Source organism: Mus caroli, chromosome 1, assembly GCF_900094665.2.
Source record: "Mus caroli chromosome 1, CAROLI_EIJ_v1.1, whole genome shotgun sequence".
NCBI lineage: Eukaryota > Metazoa > Chordata > Mammalia > Rodentia > Muridae > Mus > Mus caroli.
In genome coordinates, this window is record NC_034570.1 from 71,511,597 (window position 1) to 71,525,576 (window position 13,980).

General features: G+C 41.0%; 1 protein-coding gene across 2 annotated transcripts in view; it reads right to left on the reverse strand.

Moving 5' to 3' along the window:
- Positions 1-13,980, reverse strand: part of Pax3 (paired box 3) — a 96,389-nt gene that overhangs the window by 19,217 nt on the left and 63,192 nt on the right. For both annotated transcript variants that reach the window (XM_021156768.1, XM_021156775.2), the window contains exons 5-7: positions 12,491-12,696; positions 2,740-2,905; positions 1,733-1,947 (exon numbers count right to left, since the gene is read on the reverse strand). In XM_021156768.1, coding sequence (XP_021012427.1) covers positions 1,733-1,947; positions 2,740-2,905; positions 12,491-12,696 — 587 coding nt within the window. The remainder of the gene's footprint in view (positions 1-1,732; positions 1,948-2,739; positions 2,906-12,490; positions 12,697-13,980) is intronic.

The following is a 13,980-nucleotide window of genomic DNA, read 5'->3' on the forward strand; positions in this document are numbered from 1 at the left end:
GAGAGAGAGAGAAAGAAAGAAAGAAAGAAAGAAAGAAAGAAAGAAAGAAAGAAAGAAAGAAAGAAAGAAAGAAAGAAAGAAAGAAAGAAAGCAAGCGAGTTGTTCTCTGGCCTCCAAGTGACTGATGTTAAAACTTTCCATGCTGCCTGTAAACTCTGGAAGAAGTTTCTACGCGAGACTCTGAGCGTTAAAAAGCTGGCTGTTTGAGAGGAAGCCTGTCATTGTCATGTAAAATCGCATCCCCAAATGCCAGCACTTGGAAATCAAAGGAGCTAAAAGTCCTTCCATTGTTTTCCTGTTGTTATTTCCCCCGCTGAGGTTTAAAGCCACCTCTTGCTTTTTTTTTCCCCCTTTCCCTAAGCCCAGGATGTGCTATAGGAATCTATAAAACTTAATTACATTTACTGTTACAAAAAAGGATTTATGAACTTTTGCCTTGAGGCGGAAATGTTTATTTCATTGCCTTTGCCATCCAGTCTTTTCAACTCCTGTGGCTTTGAACTTCTCAGCTGCTCAGAGTTATCACCATTGCACAGAGCCCAAGAGCTCTGCTCCGAAGATGCACACCACAAGTTGAAGAACCCGGGGAAGGCAAAGATATACGAGTCGTTATTTTGGCCACCCTTTGTGCCATTAAAATCTCATTTTCTGCCTATTAGAACACCCTCTCGGTGCTTAGGCAGCGGTGATAGTCCGTGATTAGTGTGTAATTGAGAATAATTGTCTTTTCGCTTTTCATTTGTGTCATCCTGAGCTTCTCTCTGTTTTTCTAACCACGGAGAGGAAAAAAAGAAGTAGAGAAAAGATAAAGCTGTTAAAACTCTCACTCTCGGCCCCAAAGAGTTCCACGATTGCAATTATAGATTGAAATGCCTTTGTGACATTTATCCAAATTTAGTGGGTGGCTCTCCTTGCCACCTGGGCCAACTGCTCTCTAATAAAATCAAGCTATCTGTATTCAAACAACTGCTAATAATGTCAAGTTCAGACAGATGCCACATGTAGGAAATTTAACCATCCCTCTGACATGCAATTATCAGGGCAATTTATTAATGCAATCCCCCACGAAAAACCTCATAGTTCAATGCAAATTAGAAAAACAATTACAATGTCCAAATATTTACATAGTCCCAAAGACTAGCAATTCTCTTAATTTGTGCTCTTATAACTCATTCATCGTAGTCCTCAGCTGGGTCTCTCTCTCTTCCTCTCTCTCTCCCTCCCCTTTTCCCTTCCCCTTTCCCCCTCTCTCTTCTCCCTTCTCTCTATAGACAGCTTTTCTGCTTCCTCTCCAACTGTTCCGTCTGAGCTTCAGTGTTTTCTGATGAGGATTTTTTTACTCAAAATTCTGCCAGATGACCAAATGCCACTTGAAACAGACAAACAAACAAAAAAACTCAAAAGAAAGGAAACTCCAGCAGGTTTGTAAGGTTTTCAGCCAAAGCTCCAAGCTAGGGACAGGAAAGACACAAGACAAATGCCTTGACAACTGAGCATAAACACAGTCTCCATGATTGCGTTAGAAGTCACTTGAATTTCAAGTCTAAGCTACAACTTTTAATGCCTCCAGTAGAAAGGGAAGGAGAAAGGAAACTTGAAAACTGAAATCATGTGGCTCGTATAAGGAATACATTATGGTTTACATTTGGCAATTCATTATACCGCTGCCTCGGGGAATTGACTATTTGGTTCTGGTAACGGCAAATCATCTGTCTAGAAACACGGGACTGACCTGAGGTGAAAGGCCATTGCCGATGGCGGGGTTCATGGGGTTGGAGGGCCCCGATGGAGGCACAAAGCTGTCTGTATAGCTTGAAAATCCATGCCTGGTGCTGGGGAGGCAGTAGGCAGAGCTGCTGTCTGCATTCGAAGGAATAGTGCTTTGGTGTACAGTGCTCGGAGGAAGCGGCTGAGGTCTGTGGACGGTGCTACTGGGATCTGACACGGCTGAAACGAAGAAGATGAGCAACCATGATGGTCTCTGGTAGATAGATCAGCAGAGCAAGTTCAATGCAAAAGTTCCCACTAATGGTTACCCATCAGCTAGTACGTGAACTTCCATGTGCATTTCCAATTGTGCCTATGTAAAATCACACAACAAATACAGGTGCATCTATCTTCGCTTGTCTGAAATCACATAACAATGTATGCGAATGCCTGTGGTACATCACCTCGAATATAAACATAGATACCATGTTGGCAATACTAGCAAGCCAGTTTGGGTAGTGAACACAATGTAATCACTATAGGTAACAAAGTTCTCATCAAATGTACTTTTGAGGCACTACTAACATATGACCAGAACATCAGAGTTTCAAGTGTAGAAAACACTATCTTTCACAACCCTGAAATAATAGTCTTACAATTTAAACATTGTCCCATTTCTCTCTTGTCCTGATGAATGACGACTTTACCAAAGCTTACCTTCCCTGAATCACTATTGCAACTAGTTACAGACCTAGAACTTCAGTTGATTGCAACTAGGAGAGAAAAAAAGTCCCATGTTACATTGCATTGCATTGGTTTTAGACCAATGAAATGATGCTACATCACTTCAAGTGTAGCACAAACTATTTCTGAGACATGGCAGGTATGTATAGTGAAAGCTGATGTCACATGATTGGCACACCAACAGTATCAATGTCAGTCAGCATCACAGACAAAATTCACCGTGTTGAACAGCCAGAGGAAAGCAGCTAGGAGTTACACTTTCATTCCCTCATTTCTCTTCCTAGATACCTTGTGGAATAGACGTGGGCTGGTAAGAGGTCTCCGACAGCTGGTATGTTGGCAGGGTCGGCATGGCGGTGGGAGGGAATCCCCCCGGAATGAGATGGTTGAAAGCCATCAGTTGATTGGCTCCAGCTTGTTTCCTCCATCTTGCACGGCGGTTGCTAAACCAGACCTATGGATTTAATTTAAAATTTGAGGATTTCACTGATGAAATAATAGTACATTCTTAATGAATTTTTCATGGTAAAACAGATTAAAGGCCCCTTACTGACAGGGGAAATACAGGCAAGAGCCCTCTGTCTTCTGTGATATGTTGGGGTGAAAGGGGAGTTAAATGTCAGGGGTCAGGAAAGGGGCTGTATGGACCCTATAATGGCTTTGCATCAGCTCTAGCAAAGCTGGTGAGGACAGTGGGCAGGGACAGTTAAGCAGGGTTCCAACCAGGAAGTGTTCTTTACTGCTGTTATCAGTGCCCTTCACCCTCATACCACAGCCTGCCGGGAAGTCCATGAGGCACTTGGACAACCCCACACACTGACATTCACACATATAGCACATGTCCTAAATTTGACTTGGCCAATTACATACACCAAGTCTTGGGCTATATATGCCTATCAGTCTATTTCTGTAGGTCTATAATCAGTGTTAAGTATAGGTTCTAGATCAGTAGTTTTCAACCTTCCTGAAGTTACAACCCTTTAATACAGTTCCTCATCTTATGGTGACCCTCAACCATAAATCTATTTACATTGCTACTTCATAACTGTAATTCTGCTACTGTTACGAATCATCATGTAAATATCTGTATTTTCTGATGGTCTTAGGTGACCCCTGTGAAAAGGCCACTCAACCCCCAATCCAAGGGGACATGACCCACAGATTGAGAAACACTGTCCTAGATAGTTATATGAATTGAACAAAAGTTCATACAAGGAGAGACATTTTCCCACCTCTTTCAAAAATGTGACACACCGCACTGATCTCAATCAGAATAGATGCTGATGAAGCGCTTCAAACAAAAGGAAAGATTTTTGCCATGAAAATAGTTTATTATTCCTTTTGGTACCTGTGTTGTATACTGTTATGCTTTGTGTTGAACCCTATACTAATCACCCTATGTTCAGAAAAATCTGTTGGAAAATAATTTTTCTTCCAGTAATTCAAAGCCCAGGTCTTTCTTGTGTCAAAGGAAGAGAGAAAAAGATACCAACCAAAAATATAACTGAATGTCTAACATGTCGAATGATACTATATAGGTTTTTAATATGCCTTGAGATCTTGCCTGATTATGGTTTAAACCTGAATAATTAAAATGTAAAACAAAACTTGAAGTAAAATTTTCAGGGCGCACACATAGTATTTTTACCATACCACAGGAGAAGGTACCTATCAATTAAAAGTATTAGTGCTTTCACGCCAAAGTTCACTGAGATTTGACATGGGAGAAAACATAGCACACGAAGATGAATGGTTAGGAGGGGAGGGGAGGGGATGAGAGCTTGGGATTCAGGCAGCCTCCTCCACAAAACCCAAAAGAATGGCTCACAAGACACAGAAGCTCTATATTAGGAAGTCAAGGAATCAAGCAAACTTCAAAGTGGGGACAAAGTTTCCACTCATTTTAAAAGACAGTCATGATTGTCATAAAGAGTATCTCTCTAGATAGAGGTCACAATGCAGGGCAGAAAGACTTGACCAGCCTGGCCAAGAAAAGAGAATTTAACAGAGAAAAGCCTTGCCTACAATACATGTGGGAGGTAACTTGCAAGAGCCCATTCTCCCCTTTTACCATGCCAGTTCCAGGGGTTGAACTCGGGACATCAGACTTGGTGGCAAGTGCCTTTACTCACTGAGCCATCTCACCAGTCCCAAATATTAACTTTTAATAATCCTTATGTTTCCAAGGGGGAAAGAAGGTAATCTAGTATTTCCCCAGGCTGATGAATAATTGAATTAGAGCTTCCCTTGGCTTAATAAACTCCCACCAAGTACAGCGGAACTAGGAACACTCAGTCTCAAGCCTGCATTTGGTTGTATTTTCTCCCTACAAGACGAAACTATTATGACTCCCAGGGCATCATGGGAAGAAAGCCATTTCCAAGGAAGAGCTTGGCACAATCCATCTTAATGGAAGAAGAGTCTAGGGATGAGAATTCATACCTGAAAGTACTTACCCTACCACCCACTGTAGTCCAACTTTACATGATAAAGCTGCAAAGGTTAAAAGATCTTCTGATCAGGAAACGCTGTGTTCCAGATTTCTGTGCTATCCTGAGAGAAGTGAACTGCTAGATGCCCTAAGGTGACATCATTAATGTAGTCACCATCCTGAATTCCAACACACCCCTCCATGAAGAACTCAGAAACCCACACTTGGATATTGTGGAAGCATGTTGCTCGGCTTTCTACCCACTCACTACCATCTATAACCTTTAGATAAACAAGTCCAGTTGGATTGGCCAGGATTGGCTATGCCTGAGTTCCCCCACAAAGCTCAACATATCACTGCTTCAAAGTGCATTCTACCAATGCCATAGTCCAAGGCCGAGAAGTAGATGTTGGCTTTGCTCAAGTAGTAATGATGAAATATCACCACTTTCCACAAGGACCTTCAAAAGATGGAATCCAAACAAACTAGGTTGCTGGGGATTTGAAGTTTGTGCTCATTTCCCCCCGACCAAAATTGATTCTAATATTTAGTGGAGACATAGCATAAACCCATGAGGGGTTTACTTTTAAACATTTATGGTATATAGTACCTGTTATAGCTACAATTGAAAAAAAAACTTTTTCTCCTATTTTGAGGGTTGGGTCACAAGGATGGGGAGCCATACATGGGAGGACTGAGAAGTGAATGTGATTGGGGTTCATGATATGTAATTCACAGATAATCAATAAAAGTATTGTGTAAAAAAAAAAAAAACAGACTAGAAGGAGCTAGGTGATATAGCTCAATGGTAAAGAATTTGCCATATAAGAGGCCTCAGATTCAAACTCAAGCATTACAATAAAGAAAAATATACCAAGAAAAATAGTTGAGGACCAAATTTTTATTGAAAAACAAACTTAACAGTAAGTTTTGGGTTCCCAAAGGAAAGAGTCCTACTATTTAAACTGAAGCTCCCTCTATCCAAAGCTCTGTTCTAGAAAGAAGCAGGCCCAGAGAAACCCAGCCTCCTTGTTTCCAGCCATTTAACCAGAGAATTTTAATGACCTAGCCAATGCCAACCTCAGTATTTCTAGAACCACCCATGCCTGCTAGACACATCACTAGAGGAAAAACATACTGATGGCAAGGACAGTGTTCGATCTTTGCCTTGTGTTTTGAAACTCAGTAAACATCTTCCATTTCCTGTGGAAAAAAATGAAAACTGTCCTTAAAATGACCTTTTTTTGTAAAGACATATATTGACTGAGCATGGTATACTGGAATGGTGCCATCACCCTATACCTATCTGAAGAAGGAACGCTGCTGTAACTCAGCATAGAATCACCATTATACTCAGAAGCCTCCTATAGCTCAGCATAGAATCATATGTTTCTAATAGGAATCAACATAAAATCCATTGTATCGTGTGAATGCACAATACGGACAATGGTTCCATCCCCAACAGGGAAAGAGAAACTATGACTTAGTTACAATTATTAAAAATGTCTCTTTATCAGGGGCTGAAAATATAGTTCAACAATTAAGAGCACTGGCTGCTCCTCCAGAGGACTCAGGTTTGATTCTGAGCACCCACGTGATAACTCACAACCGTCTGTAACTCCAGTTGTAGGGAATCCAAACCTCTTTCCTCCTGCACAGGCACTCACGTGGTGCACAGACATAAAGGAGAGCAAAACGCTCACAAACATGCAAAGAAACGTTTTTAAAGAAATTCCTTGATATTTTGAAAAGAGTAACCATAGCAACAGAAACAAACTTATCGTTGATGTTCTAAGAGCGTCTTTGGCTGTAAGGCAGAGAGACCAAGGTTTACAAAGTCAGCTACATAGCTGTTAAGTGTAATTCTTTGACCTATAAGTCAATGTAATTTTATTCTCTCTACATCCTCTCTTCTGGCTTCCCATTGCTGCTGGCATGCCAAGCAGATGAGGGTAGGAGGCACGCATTGGTTGATTGATAGCCTACTATCATACACAGTTAATTGCCTGTAATTGTCTGTATAATCTCAAATATATTAAATATAACCCCAAATCAACTTTTTATTTCAATTAATAAATATCAGCCTGGCTCATTGTTACCTTTCAAAGTGTTTTTTACCTTGCCATTGAGTCTATCAATAAGGTGAGTCACACTTCTTTTAAAAATGATCTTCAAGTGAATTTCTACCTTATAATATCTGATGGTCATATGAGGTAAAATTCAAACCATTCAAAATTTCTCTATAGTACCATGATAACTATCAGGGAAAAAACAATGTATTTAAAACCAAGAGTACACGTTTCATAAAAATTTCCCTTCATGATTAGGTATCTGACTTGTTCAGACTCAACCCTGTAAGTTGGGGTGGGGAGGATTAGTACTTCCACAGCGAAAATGGAGGGATGCTTTTTAGTCGAGAGGCACCATGCAGACCAATCAGAAGTCAAACCCCAGCTCCCTTTCTTGCCACAGCTTTGACCTTTAATGTTTTGCTTAGTGTCTGTGGAGTTTTGTTCTCTCATTTGCTAAATGAGAAATATACCTACTTCAAGACACAGTTGTAATCATTTAAGAGGTCAATGTAGTAAGGCACTTAAAAGAACATTTAGGAGCTACAAGTGTTCAATAAATACTCACTATTAAAATCTCACACGGACACTTCTGAGAATTCCAAGTAAATTCAGGCCTGGCTTAGTGTTTTTTACTCTGTGTTCAACAGTCAAGGCCTTTGGTGCCAACTAGTAAACAGGGAAGTGCCCATAGAACACCTCAAATAATTGGGAGCCAGTTTGACTTGAATGGTGGCTTAGGTCAAATTTGCTTCCAAGTTTCATGGATTAGTGCTAATTGTTCCATGGTGTGAGCCTAATTTTACCCATCAATAAATGACTTGTTCCCATTTTTTGGTTCCTCCTCCAAGGCAGTCTAACCTACATTATTCCAGATGGGTTATTTCAAATGCAATTTGGAAAAATGGGAAGGAAACCATAATACTCCATCCTTTGAAAGAGAATTCCACAGGACTGTAAAATGCTTCATTAAACACCAGCTTCTGTCTTGTGCACTGCTACCAGGCCAAGGAGAATCCATGCCAAGTAGGTAACTTCAGGACATATGGCTGGTTCCCCGGAACCTCTCATTCACTCCTATGTCCTTCTTCTTCCAATGTTCTGCTCTTCCCCGCCCTCGCTCCCATTATTGCTGCCACCCAGCCTGTGTAGAGGGAGAGCAGGCAGAGGAGGACTGCCATGTCATCACGGGTCCACAGACACATATACACCCAGTCATGGCAATGTTCTGTGGAGAGTGGTGGGTGACTATCGTTTCATTCCATTATGGAGCTCAGGGTTTTCTGTACCTACTCTACCTTCTAAACTATAGAGGAATGTTAGGTGAGTTTAGAACTTTTGGGGGCTTTCCTAAGAACCCCAAACTTGTAGTGCAGAAGATCCTGAGAACTCATGCTCCCTAATAATGTTTCCCCCATTTTTCTTATTTTATTTTATTCTATAAGTATTTTGTTTTCATGTATATCCATGTCTGTACATGTATGTCCATGCACATGCATGCTGGATGTCCAAGGAAGTCAGAAGAGGTCATTGGATCGCCTAGAACTGAAGTTACAGATGGTTATGAGCTGCTGTGTAGGTGTTGAGAATTGAACCAGGGTCTTCTACAAGGTCACCACATGTTCATATTCACTGATCTGTCTCTCCAGCCCCTCTTAGTAGCTTTCAGTTTAGGGATAAGGGAAAGATGATATTTGAAATTATATATAAAATCCCTAGGCAACACTTATGTAAACAGACCACACACACACACACACATGAAATAATCTCATGTTACCCAGCTCTCCAGAAATCCATCCACATTTACCCTGGTGGTCCTTGAACCCATACTGAGATCACCTGATATAATTTACCCTTTACTTGAAAGAAAGAAAGAAAGAAAGAAAGAAAGAAAGAAAGAAAGAAGGAAGGAAGGAAGGAAGGAAGGAAGGAAGGAAGGAAGGAAGGAAGGAAGGAAGAAAGAAAGAAAGAAAGAAAGAAAGAAAGAAAGAAAGAAAGAAAGAAAGAAAGAAAGAAAGAAAGAAAGAAGAAACTCAAGTCCAAACTCAACAAAACGTTCTTGGCAAACTGGGACCAAAAAGCCACCCCTTCTAGCTCCTGGTCAAATGCTGTTTCCACAGGTAGCTGCCCTTCATGTCTTCTCTCTTCTTGACAGTAAGAAACTGGCCTAGTTCATCCTGGGATGAAATGCTTACTAAACTGTTTGCATGCCATAAATATTTGCAAGAAATTCTGTCTAATGTAAACTTTCATGTTCCCATTATTTGCTCAAAGAAGTCAACTATTAGTCTGTCTTTGTCTTTGTTTGATGGTTTTCCCTTCTTCTCTTCCTCTTCTTCCGACATTATTTCTAGGCAGAGCCTTTGCTGCCCAACAGAGGATCGTAGGTTGTTGTGTGCTTAGATTTGGCAGTAAAACAAAACAAAACAAAACAAAACAAAACAAAACAAAACAAAACAAAACAAAAACCCACGACTGTCCAAATGAATTGCTCTGAAACACTGACAAAGGCCTAAGTTATTATAGCTTTAGTTTCATCTCTATTCAGAAGAGACTGGAACTATTTTTCCTCAAAAGGGTAGAACATGGAATGTAGACATGGTTTGGGGTTTGAGGGTTTGAGGTTTGGTTTTCCCAGGTGCCCCAAATTAACATAACTCACACTTTCTGGCTATCATTCAAACGGGGTTGATTTAGCTACTGCTTTCCCAGACCTTCCTGAGCGCTCCAGCATTTTCTGCTGGCGTTTTCATCAGTGATTAACTGCTCCCTTCTTTTTCCTGCTGGGTTAAGTAAAAGATCCATATGCTGGTTGTTCTAGGGAATTTGTTAGGCTGTAGATCATAGCCTGGTGCAAGACATGATGTGTCTCAAGGGAACTAAAGAAGCCATAAGGAATGTAAAGAGTCACCGGGTTAAAGCCACATTAAGACAGCTGTTACATTAATGAGGGCCCTGCTTTAGAGGGGAGGCCACCATATAGAAAAATATGAACCACTCTTTATTGGTTTGATCCCGTGTCCTCTGAAAGTTAATAGGCTATTATTATAATGCTCTGGCCTTCACTGAGCCAGATGAGAATTTGAGAACTAAACAAGCTATGCGGGCTTGAAACTGATTCTGTTTCCTTCTTCATTTTTGACAAAGGCAAAAAACGAGATAGAGCAGGGATGAACACACTTCAGATTTTCATCCTTCTTTTGTCTCATCATTGAGAAGTTTAATTTTTATTCATGCTGCATTCAAAGATATTTATAGATCAGTCTTTAGAACCCACCAGCAGGCTGGCTTGCTCAGCCATGAAGCACAAGAGCTAAATCCTGACATTGAGTGGACATTCCATGGGGAATCTCTGAGCCTCATCACACACTTAAACTGGGCAATCACAGGACTCTATTAGGAGCCAAATACATGGGATATGACTTTTCTAATGTATGTTATATCCATGGTTATAGTATTGCAACATAAGAGAACTATTTCATCTCACTAGGATACAAAGTAAATGCATCCTGGTCCATGGCTAGAGAAGATGGTTTCTCTTGTGCAAGAGAAGAGTGCTCGGTCCCAGGGAAGTGGGTGAAAGAACTCAACTTGTTGCAATTTTTTTCTTCCCTTCCTTCCTTCCTTCCTTCCTTCCTTCCTTCCTTCCTTCCTTCCTTCCTTCCTTCCTCTCTCTCTCTCTCTCTCTCTCTCTCTCTCTCTCTCTCTCTCTAATTTCACATGGATAAGGTCATGCATCATGTTCATGTACGTGTCGAAGCACAAGTACATTTTTTTTTCTCCAAGACTTCATCTTTCCTTCTCTCCATCCACATGATGCATTACTATTGGCACTTGAAACATCTGTTTTTGTTTGTTTGTTTGTGGTCATTTGTATGCTGACTTCCTTATTAGACTGCAGCTCCTGAACAGAACTACTAGTCCATGTCTTCTTCCCTTAACTCTTCTGATACAACTTAGATCATACAGGAGACTGATTAAAGCAATCCCTCTCCCTAGACTCTGCTGTTCAAAGAGGCTGCTTCATTAGAGAATGCAATGCAGTGGTCATGGTAATGTGTTCATAAATCTAGGGACCGTGTCAACGGCTGACTAGCTCACTGTCCAAAAGCCTAACTTTGACCATGAAATGCTGGGTATGCTGCCTGGTATTTCCAGATAGAAAAACTAAACATATAGAATGACCAAGAGTTCTGGAAATCCCTTAGTCTTGTGTAATATACCAAAAAATCTGAAGAGATAGTTCGCTGCTGGTTATGAAAGCACTAGTGTACACTCGAGTTAGACGTGCCAACTAAAATAGCCTTTTCTAGAAGCCCTCCCAAAGACTTCAGAACATAATGTTGGAGAAGTGGCCCAGCTGGTTAAAGGTGTCTGAAATCAAACTTAATTATATGAGTTTAATCCCCAGAACCCATATGGAGGAAGGATAAACTAACTCCCACACGTTGTCCTCTGACCTCCAGATATAATACACATACAAAGAAATTAATTAATGTAAAATAATAAAAATTAATTAAACATGATCATCCTAGTTTTCTTTCTGTTGCTGTGATAAACTCAACCAAAAGCCACTTGGGGAGGAAAGGATTCATTTCATCTTATGCTTTACGGTCCCTCATCCATTTGAAGAAGCCGAGACATGAACCTGGAGACAGGAGCAGAATCAGAAACCTTGGAGGAGCACTGCTCACTGGCTTGATTCCTCGGGCTCATGCTCAACCTGGACCACTTGCCTAGGAATGGCACCACACACAGTGGCTAGACCCTCCTGCATCAATTAGCAATCAAGAAGATGGCCCTGGCAGACATCCTCTTCCTACTTGTGTCAAGTTGACAACCAAACTCGGGCATCACAACAATCTTAAAAATAATATAATTGCTTCCAAACTATGCAATCTGTAAAAGAAGAGGGAGGTTGTATTTTTGCACATTTTCCTCACGGTAAGGTCACAGATGGAACACGTGGGAGCCCGTGGTTTCTATATGAGCAGGCAGCAATGTTAGCTTAGGCAATTATTTAACTAGCTGAAGTTTCTATTTCCTCATCCACAGATTGGGGGTGGGAACTATGTCAACTAAGGGCTTTGGTGATGATTCATGAGTTAATTGTGTGAAATATAAGACTTAAAATTGTGCCTCGAGCAGAAATAACCACTCCAAATATGTTTGCTATTACCTGGGAACCACCCTCAAGAGCCATATAGTTTCTGGTACACTATCTGGATCCTACTGTTGAGTGCACAGGAATAGAATGAACTTCTGTGTGCTATAAACATGGCCTCCAACAGCAACCAGAGCCAACAGATACTCGTTCACTCTAAGCACTGTTCACTGTTGCTAATATGGTTTTCTTGGCTTCAAACACTTCTTGGCTGTATGTTGTAAGGTCAGCGTTTAGGAGGCCTTTGAATCCGTACCAGCCCGGGCTACTTAGTAAGATCAAACAAACAACGAAAAAGTTTCCCATGAGGAGACCCTGGAGGTTCCTCCCTGGAAGGGAGGAAGTCCCCGACATCCCACATCCGGGCATCAGTACCTGCACTCGGGCCTCGGTAAGCTTTGCCCTCTGGGCCAACTCCTCCCTGGTGTAAATGTCTGGGTAGTGGGTTCTCTCGAAAGCCCGCTCCAGTTCCTCCAGCTGCTCTGCTGTGAAGGTAGTTCTGCTCCTGCGCTGCTTCCTCTTCAGCGGTAAATCAGGTTCAGAGTCAATGTCGGAGCCTTCATCTGACTGAGGTGCAGAGGCTAAAAGCACAGGAAGAGAAAAAAAAAAAAAAGGTTAAGTTGAATCCAAAAGCAAGTCTTCCCAGCCACAGTGACTAGAAATCTGAAGTACTTACTCCCTGAGAAGACACCAACCCTCTTTGTATCACACTATCGGGCTATTAAATGGCTTTCAGTATCTTCTCCTATTCTGTCTCTCTGCAGCAAATCCCCCTTGAAATATTTGCCATGAGTATCCGTTATTCTGAGATCTTAGGAAATGCCCGGTCTTACTCCGTTTTCACAAGCCTGCATTTAGCACTCATCCGTGTAATAAATGAAACAGGTCTCCCTACATAGCCCAGGCTGGTCTTGACCTCAAAATCCTCCTGCTTAATTTTTCCAAGTGCTGGGATTTCAGGTGTGTGCCACCATACCTGGCTTTTAATTCATTTTCTGATAAATTTCTAGTAATGATGGAGGCGAACAAATGAGAGTTAAGTATAATGACATGTATGTATGAAAATGCCATGAGGAAACCAATTATTTTGTATGCTAACTCTAAATTTTAATTTAAAAATTAAAATTTATTATCTTTTAAGTAATTGTGATTTAAAATATTTTAAAATTGACTTAGTGCCTAAAAATAATGAATAACAGTAAACTATTAAGGATTCCCACATACTATAGGCTCCAATACTATCTTTAAAAACCAGTATCACGTCACTAGAAACTGGGAAATACTTTAAGGAGAATTTCTGTTTTATTAATGGTAATCTCAAGAACTAATCCAAAAGGGAGACACTGTCTGGTGAGCCATCTCTAAAGTGAAGTTCAAAGTCGGAGTCTCTGCTGAGGCAGAGTAGCAGCCTGGATTAGCTGCCTGACTGCAGGAGCCCAGGGCAAAAAGGGAACGGTAGGCCCCCTGTTCAAAAGTTATCACAAATTTCAAGAGAGCATTAATCAGTGCTAAGACCCCTCTCGGTACCCTGCATGACTGCACAGGACCAAAGACCCTGAAGCTGAACCCTACTGTGGCTTCTCCCAAAGCAGCCTATATTTTTTTTCTATATTAATGCCAGGGGGTTAGCTTTATAATTTAGTATGCAAGTGACCAGAAAAAGAAGTGGGGTCCAGAGAATGAGATAGAAATGTCATGAACAGCCTACTTCTTTTTTTTTTGGGGGGGGGGGGGGGGATTGTTTTTGGTTTTTTCTTGTTTTTGTTTTTTTTTGTTTGTTTGTTTTTAAGATTTTTGAGACAGGGTTTCTCTGTATAGCCTTGGCTGTCCCAGAACTCACTCTGTAGACCAGACTGGTCTTGAAC